This window comes from Limanda limanda, chromosome 11, assembly GCF_963576545.1.
Source record: "Limanda limanda chromosome 11, fLimLim1.1, whole genome shotgun sequence".
Taxonomy (NCBI): Eukaryota; Metazoa; Chordata; class Actinopteri; order Pleuronectiformes; family Pleuronectidae; genus Limanda; species Limanda limanda.
The window spans coordinates 25,892,043-25,900,588 of record NC_083646.1 but is presented as its reverse complement, the minus strand read 5'-3'; the positions used below and the strand labels follow the sequence as shown (position 1 = coordinate 25,900,588).

The 8,546-nt window shown below is 43.1% G+C and overlaps 1 protein-coding gene across 1 annotated transcript; it reads right to left on the bottom strand.

The window, feature by feature from the left end:
- Positions 1–279: 279 nt before the first annotated feature.
- Positions 280–7,660, bottom strand: sybu (syntabulin (syntaxin-interacting)). Its single transcript, XM_061082001.1, has 7 exons — positions 7,637–7,660; positions 7,312–7,486; positions 5,950–6,150; positions 4,418–4,517; positions 3,495–3,644; positions 2,063–2,218; positions 280–1,471 (listed from the first exon to the last, which is right to left on the bottom strand). Exons 1-7 carry the CDS (start codon positions 7,658–7,660, stop codon positions 280–282), a joined length of 1,998 nt encoding a protein of 665 aa, XP_060937984.1.
- Positions 7,661–8,546: the final 886 nt, after the last annotated feature.

Sequence of the window (8,546 nt, the reverse complement as noted above, 5' to 3'; positions counted from 1 at the left end):
AGGAAAACGAGGGACAAAACAGGACGATGATAACACAAAACCATCTACCCAGATGATCAGCTTATATATGTATATGATAAATAAATAAATAAATATATAACCCCCATAAATTATCCCTTAAATGTCACCAGTTTGGTAACTTTAGAGTGCAAAGTAACAGTGTTGGAACCAAAATAACTGATATCCGGTGTAAAAAAAATAATGTCAAACAAATTCTCGAAAAAGATGCTTAAGTGCTTTTACTTCAAGGTTAGGCGCGTGCATGCAGGTTGGAAGCCACTACGCATTGGGCCTGTGAGTGACGTGACGAAGAGAGTGCAGTCCCATGATGCAACAGCCCCTGATCAGAGCAGCGATGTTGTATACCGGAGAACTTCCATCTACACCATGTCTGGAGTACAGCCAGGCCACCGTGGGTAACACAGGAGCTGCGACTGCCACCAGATCCACCAGGAAGCTGTTGCTCCAGTAACTTTTGCCAACCACGTCCAGTCCCGGTGACAGGATAGGTTCCTTGTCGTCGACTGCAAAGTCCAGCTCCTCCATGAACCGTCGGCTCTGTGCAGGCTCTGAGCAGCACATGCCGGAATCAGTGGAGGTGTCAGGACTCTCTGGGTGAACAGGGATGGGCACGTCGGGTGGGTGAAGAGAGAAGTCAGGGAGATCAGTGTTTGGAGTGGGATTTGGAAGGTCTGTGAGGCCCTGAAGGCTGCTTGAGGCTGATAGAGCTGTGTTGCCTGCTGTGGACCCATGGAACTTCAGCAGCTGGAGCAGGAGAGACTGCAGGTCTGGAGACATGCTCGTTGTGTCGGTCTGGATTGTTTTGTCTTCTGTGGTCTGCTGGGAGGGTCTGATTGAAGATATGTCGATTGTTGTTGAAAGTGCCTTTGGTGGAGCTGTTGTAGGTGCGGTAGATTCAAACAACTGCTCCTCTTCTATCAATGTAGACACCTCAAGCACAGCCTCAGCTCTCAGATTTTCAATAGAGTCCTGACTGAAGTCTACCGCTGTGGACATGAAAACCTGCTCCAAAATGTCTGCTCTGTTCGCCATCTCATCATTAAACAGCAGCCCACTGTCTGCCATTGCCTCCTCACCTTGGTTCCCCAGCTCCCCTAACCCAACCTCCTCTTCCCCTTCCATCTTCTTCCCACCCCTCTCAGGGCTGTCACAGATGAAATCCAAGGTGGTCTCATCTTGAAGGCTGGTACCACTCTGGGCCAGCTCCATGCTTTGCAGCAAAGACTCCAACTTCCTGTTTTGAATGTTGATATCAATGAAGTACTTCTGTATTCCCTTGTCCTTCTCCATAAGGCTGCTCTTCATGGTCTCCACCACTTGACGTAGCTGTTTGATTTCTTTGCGAGCCTCTTTGAGGGACAGCTGAGCCTCAACCCGGTGACACTCCTCTTCAATCCAGTCCTCCCTCATTCTGCCAAGCTGGACCTTAAGCTCCTCAACCTCTGTCTCTCTAAGAAAGAGAAGAACATGTAGAGAGTTAATGCAGTTGTTTAACATTTTGGAAGATATAAGAAGGACAATACTAGTCTCATTTCTATGCATCTGCAATATGAAGCTACAGCTAGCATCTGGCTAGCTTAGCTTGGCGCAAAGCCTTGAAATATTGGAATACTGCTAGCTTGGCTCCGTCCAAAGGAAACAACATCCAACTCTCATAAATCCAGTCAGTTTTTTTGCTCCACATTCACTTCTATAGATAAAGACGTACAGATTTCAAGCTGCGGGTTGACCCCGTCCCAGTTAAGATTTAACTTTTCATTCTTAATCCTAAACTAAATGGCCTGTGGCTTTATTTTTAAACATGGCGCTTGGTATCAATCCTCTCCGATTATTCTCTCTTTTCTAGACCCGAAAGCTAAACCCTACTACTTGATCAAATTCCTCTAGTACCATCAGGCTGTTGTTTGTTTTCAATGTTATATTTAGTGTTGATATGACCGCTATCCGTGACCACTGTATGATCACCATCATCCTGCCTTAAAACCATAAAACCCTACAGATACGATAATGGGAGCTACCGTGCTGCTGAATCTTAACTGACCTGTCATGGACTCTGTTCTCAGAATCCAACAGGTTGGTCTTCAGGTGTCTGATGGCCACTTCCTTCTGCTGCAGAGGGGTGAGGTACTGCTCAGGATTCGGGGGTCTGATGCCGTGGTTGTCTCCACAGGAGTGGTAGTGGCCCAGGTTGGCTCTTCTGTTTGGCACATATACAATTATACTGTTAGTCAAAGGTCTCGTTCACCCCTCTAGAATGACCATATCCATCAGATGCCCAAGTAGACATTTTGAAGCCAACAGCAGAAAACAAACCAAATTGACATTTCAGAGTAGAAATTGCTCCCCGCAGAGGGTAATTAGTTGGGCCGAGAGTGCTGTTTGGGCAGATGCTCTCTGAAGCCTGGAATTACTGTCTGACACAGGATTACTAGCAAGCAGCCTAGAGGGCAAAACCCCCTAAAATGCTGCTTTATCAGAGCAGAGTTAGCAAGGAAGGAAATCACCTCACTGAAAACAAATCGTTAATCTACAGGCTAATTACATTAGCATTCAAATCTTCTTTGCATGTTCTATGATCAGGGTTTTATGCTCCGAGTGAGAAAGGATTTGGGTTTTTTTTTATCTGTAGAGGAGGACTGGGTGGATTTGGACAATATGCAAAGCAGCATGTAAGCGCCCCCTCTCTTCCTGTCGCACTGCATCCTAGCAACCTGGGATACTCGAGGCTTTGATGAGAGAGTGCAATGCATCCCTGCCAGAAATAGAACAGCCCAGGAGAAAGTAGCATGTGAAACTGAAAGATGTCACATGACACTTAACCAGGCCAGGGAGAGAAAGGCTGACAATACAATGTGATAGGATGAAGGGGGCAGATTCTGCAACTCAAAAGGCTTTGTTATTCATATTGCGAACAGGATTTGTAGGTGTACCCATATACAGGGCTAAGCAGGCCTACAGAAATAAAACCTATAAAATAAACTCTCCTGGTAACTCGGAGCCTGGAGCACCATGTAAGAAATTCATGGTGGTCCACACTTACAAGCTCCAGGCTTTGTTAGTCTGAAATATTTATGACCCTCTTCTCTCTTCCAAACCAAGGTGCATTCACTCTAATCCAGTTACGAGTTGGCCTCAGCCAGTATGGTCGCTCTCTGGGTACCATATTCAGACATTTTTTTATTCAATCCCCCATTAATCCTGGCCACAGCCAAATCATGACCGATATAATCCCAGCCAGATGCAAGAGGGGTAATGATAAAAAAAAGTCTGAGCCTAATCCAGCCACCCACTCACTCACTCATCATTATGCTGCAAATTTCCCTGAGCCACTATCCAAAATCTGCCAGTCTCCAAAATCTACTAACTTCTCCCTCAGGCAGAGAATGTTGGGTTTGTAAAGAATCCAAGTGGAGAAACGTGGAGGGGTTAGACACGTCCAGGAGGTCGCAGTGACTGGAAACCATGTTTGGTACCTGGAGGTGGGGCTGGAGTTGCTGCTGCTATTGGTTGAGGAGGCAGGCCTGGGCGGAGTCCTGTAGGGAGCGTACAGCTCTGCATCACGATTGGCTGTCAAGCTTCCGGCTGGTTTGAACACTGGGAGCGGTCTGATGTGGCCACAACGACTAGATTGAATTTAATTCAAAACATCCACAAGAAGAACTCAAGTGTTAATTCAAAATATACCAAAATATGAAATAGGCTATATGCATGTTCTGACCCTAGGTTAATTTGTGAACCCATGTCCTTGTAAACTGTCAAATCCTTCTGTCCTTCCCTTAGTGTGTGTGAGTGCTGAGACAGGCGGGGCCCCTTTGATTGGCTTGTTTACCAAGATTGCTGCCACTGGATTGGTCCATTCCTTTATAGAAGACATTTTAAACTCCAGTTGACAGCAACCTCCCTCCCTCCTCATAAAAAACGACCCAGAGTTTGTGAATTATGTGAATATTAGTTTGATCACATTTGTAAAATAATATGCAAGTTAGAAAAGTCTTGAAAAAATCCAACTCAGCAACTTGTGCTGATCAACTGAAGTAGCAGCAGAGTAGGAGGAGGGAGAAGTCCTTTTTTGTTTAATGGATATAATGATTTCTCTTATTTATGGAGTTTAGGTTAGAAATCTGTCATTTGATTATATATTTTTGTAAAGGGACATTCAGGAAATTAAGGATTATTGTTTCAGCTTTTGTGCATTCTGAAGAAATTAAGCCACTTTTAGGTATTTATTTAACAAAAAGATTACTCTGCAGATACCTTCTTGGAAATGGGAACACTGAGGGCCTAGTGCAACTTCTGTTACAATAAATATTTCTATATTAGTTAAGCTCAATTTTTTTTCCCAGTCTAGTAGTGACCCAGTAAAGTATCAGGATGATAAAAATGTTGAATTTCATACCTTCGTGAAAGAACTTTCTTTCCAACTGAGTTTGAAGTGAGGCCCTCCCTGGTCTTCAGGCTGCCCGTGCTGCTGGAGGAGCTGAAGTCTGCCTCACTACCTGCAGAGAAACGCATCAACGTGTTCATAGTCTGAAGTGAAGAGGATTTAACATAATTCCTCTTTGAATGAATAGGTGAAATTAGACAGATAAGGAATCTTCCCCAATTCAATACTTTCAGGGGTTTTGTTGCTAAAGCCTGCATTTGGTGTGTTTTGACATTTTCAGACATGATCCGTCCAGAGGAGTTAAATGCATGTCTGAAAGCAGCTTTCAATAACTTCAGTGGCGGCCAGGGCTAGAAAACGTTGGACTGTTTGACTTTATGATTCTTATGCACAAATGTAACACCAGATTTAAGAGTGACAAAGCTTGATTCACCTATTTTGCCTGAAAAATTTAAAAACAAATGCATTTTTTGGACCAGTTTCCCTCATTCACATTTTCATTTGTGAACAGTTATTTTCTCATTTAAATTTAGCTCTATATTTGTACATTTACTTTGACATGAACACATATACATCCTTTTTCTAGATTCTCAGACAGATACTCTCACTTGATCTACACACCTGTCTTGGACTGAGGTAGGAATAAACCACTTCAATTAGCCAATCACATCTAGTAGTTATATGCCAACACAATCTGCTCACATGCTGCAACACAATCACTTTTTTACACAAAGGAACTCTGCACAGTACTCAAGCCTTGAACCTGATAATTATACAAAACAGAGGAAAAACTAGTATATCAATATATATTACAATATTTGTTTGACATCATTGAAGGTTGAATTTAAAGTCATACCTGACCAGCATCTCTTCCCATCAAACAAAACCATAGTTATGTGTACGGTGACAATTGTGAGAAAAAAACCCTGTAGAAAACTAAGTGATCTTCCACCACTTTGTGAGTCAACTGAGCTGCCTGTGCACAAACAGTGAGCGTGGGGACCTCCTGCTAATCAGCCAAATTGCCTGAGCCCAATCCTTTTCCTCCACCAATCAGCTTTCGGCCTCATTTTGACTCTGGATCAAGCAGTTTTCTCTCAAGCCCCCCAGAATGAGACAGATTAGAAAAGGGAGCTGAATTAACTGTTTCTGATGAATGTTAACAGAGCACAGATACAGTACAGTTAATTATTCTCCTTCAGAGTCACTGCTTGCTCAAGTCAACGTGCCTGAGAATTGGACTGCTGCGGATATGTACACTGTTATTGTACTTTGGTCTTAAAGGAAACACTGGCATGCAGGAGTGTGTATATATATATATATATATATATATATATGCAGTTTGTTGTATATAAGTGTGCACATGGAATAACAGCACTCATAAACTAAAGAGAAAATACACAAATGCAGATTATTCCCAGGATCATTATTAATTAAGGACTAAAGTGAAGATTTCAAATGCTGTTGATTGTCTTTCTGTTTTCTCTTATTATGTGTTTCACCATTTTCTTCTCATTTATCTTTATCTCTGTGTTTCTGCTCACCTCTGGCTTTCATGGCCGACCTCATCTCCCTCTTGTGCCGGTGCGCGCTCCGTGGGTCGCCGCTCCCCTCGGCCATCACCCTCACACGTTTCACTTTGGCCTTGCGCTCGGGTAGTGTGGGCGAGCTGTGGGGACTCTGCTCGGAGCCTGACGGGGTTTTGGAGGGGGACACAGACTGACTAGTGGGGCAGCCGGTGTCATCTATTGTGGACAGGTACACAGACAGTAATAGCGCACGAACAGGCAGTGCGGGGCAGGCAGTGGATACAAGCAGGCAGGCAGTCAGTCAGAGCTCAAGGTTCAGCCCGGGGTGTCGTCTGACAGATAGCACCACGGCTTTCACAAAGGCTCGACACTTTCAGAGAGTGGTTATCAAGTGGTGCCTTTATTGTGATTTAAGCTGTGTACTCACACTCACACACACATGCACATGCACACGCACTGTGCACACACTGACACAAACTATCAGGTGTCATATTTGCTCTATTTGTAACTTTTGGGTGAACATACATAAACATATACACATTTTCTGGTAGATTTTATTCCTGCATGCTTTGCTTTAAAAAATGAATCAAAGGTTCTGTTTTCATCACATATGATGTTACCTTGGTTCGAGAGCAGGGCCACACCTCAACAACAACTCTATCCACTTGTCAAGCCGACATTTACCCTGTCAACCAATCATGCTCTCTTTGTATCAGATTCTTCAACACACCTTTACCTTCCCTTCATCGATTCACCGTTGTACCTCATCCCTATACTTCTGCTCATCCTTACCGACATCCCTTTTTTATCCTTTCCCCATCCTGTCAGTCTCCTTCCCTTATCCCCTCATCCTCCGTCCCTCCTCCCTTTATCCTTCTCCCTCATCCTTACCCTCATCCATTTCTCCTCTCTTCCCCCCCTCCCTCATTCCTTATTATTCAGTTTGGTGCATATCGTGCATTTCTTGTTCTTCGTATCTGCATCTCAACCCCTTCACACAATGAAGGGTTTTCCGTTTAAAAGAAAATATATACATGTGCTTTTCCTCATTAACACACCTGCTACCTTTATCTTGAAACCTGCCTGGTCTAGACCCTAGTGCCCCCTAGTTTCAAAAAAATTAAATGAAAAACAAACAATAATTAATAATAAGAATATATCAAACTTATGAAATAGCTCATACAACAAGCAATATAACAATTTCCATTCAAACCTTTAAATCACGTATTGTTGTGGTGTGGTCCTTGCTAGTGAATAGAGTTTTATGTTTCAACCTAGAGCACTGCAATACAACCCTGCACCTAAGGGAACCTGTAAATAAATGGCTCCTGTTTTTTATGATCAGTATGAACTTAGAACTAGACTTGAATGTCTTACCAGAGCAAAAGCTGTTGTTGCTGATGGTTCTCTTGGAGTGGTCGGAGCTGATGTCACACTCCTCTGAAAACGGTGAATCGGACTGAGGTGATCCTTTGTCCTTTGGGGGAGAAGGGTGGAGGACCAAGCGTGGGATGCGGCTGGGAGGGCTTCCCTTCTCGGGCGACTTCTTTTCCTGTTCAGAGTAACATCTGTCAGAGCTACAGGCAGGGACATACTGTAATTTTCAGGAAGCCCAGCCCCACTTAGTTTTATTTCCATCTTTTTATTAATCATGTGAAATTACTTTTTAGATTCAACACACAGTAGCAATAATAAGACTCACCTCATATTCTTGGAACGGTCCCATTGTGCTTCACGAAGCGTTTTCCTCTGATCAAGTGAAAAAAGGAGAAAAATCAGCGGTCATTTTTCTGTGGACTGAGTATGTGGCAGCATTTAGACGCTGCCCTTGAACCCTATACGAAACAAGTGTCCTCTGTCTGAACTGTGTTACGCCACTAAATCCCACCCACTGCCACACAAACACACACACACACACACACACACACACACACACACACACACACACACACACACACACACACACACACACACACACACACACACCCTGCCTGATGCAGATGGCACAAGCCCAAAACCAGCACACACTGTCTTTAAGACCTTATGAAACTAATAATGTGCGTCACAGCTGAAAATAAACAACCATTTACCTTCATTTGAAGTAATAATTTGTTAAATAGGTCAACTAAAAATCGCCACTTAAATCCCCAAAGTCATTAGTGTACGTCTTCAGGGGTAATTGGTCTAAAAAATTGGTCATGGCAATTCATCAAAAAAATACTGAGATATATTATTGCATACTTTAAGTATCTTGAATGTCTTTACGGAATTTAATGACAATCCATCCAATAGTTGTTTGAGATATTTGACCCTGAATCACAAATGCCGACTTCATGTTGGCGCTAGAGGAGCTATGTGAGCTGCTGAGCAGTAGTTGATCTAGGATTTTTCTAAATCAGGGACCATAAAGAAGCCACAATTTACAAAGAGGGGGAAATTATATGATCTGCACAATTCCTGATTCAGTAAAGTGCACAATCAAGTCATTCCTTGTTTACTGTTATATAGCTTGTCTATAGCTTTGAGCAAAGCAACACATCATTGAATATGTATATATAAAAAAAAAGGTTAGGGGATCAGTGCCCTCCTATATCCGCCCCTGCTGTTGAAAT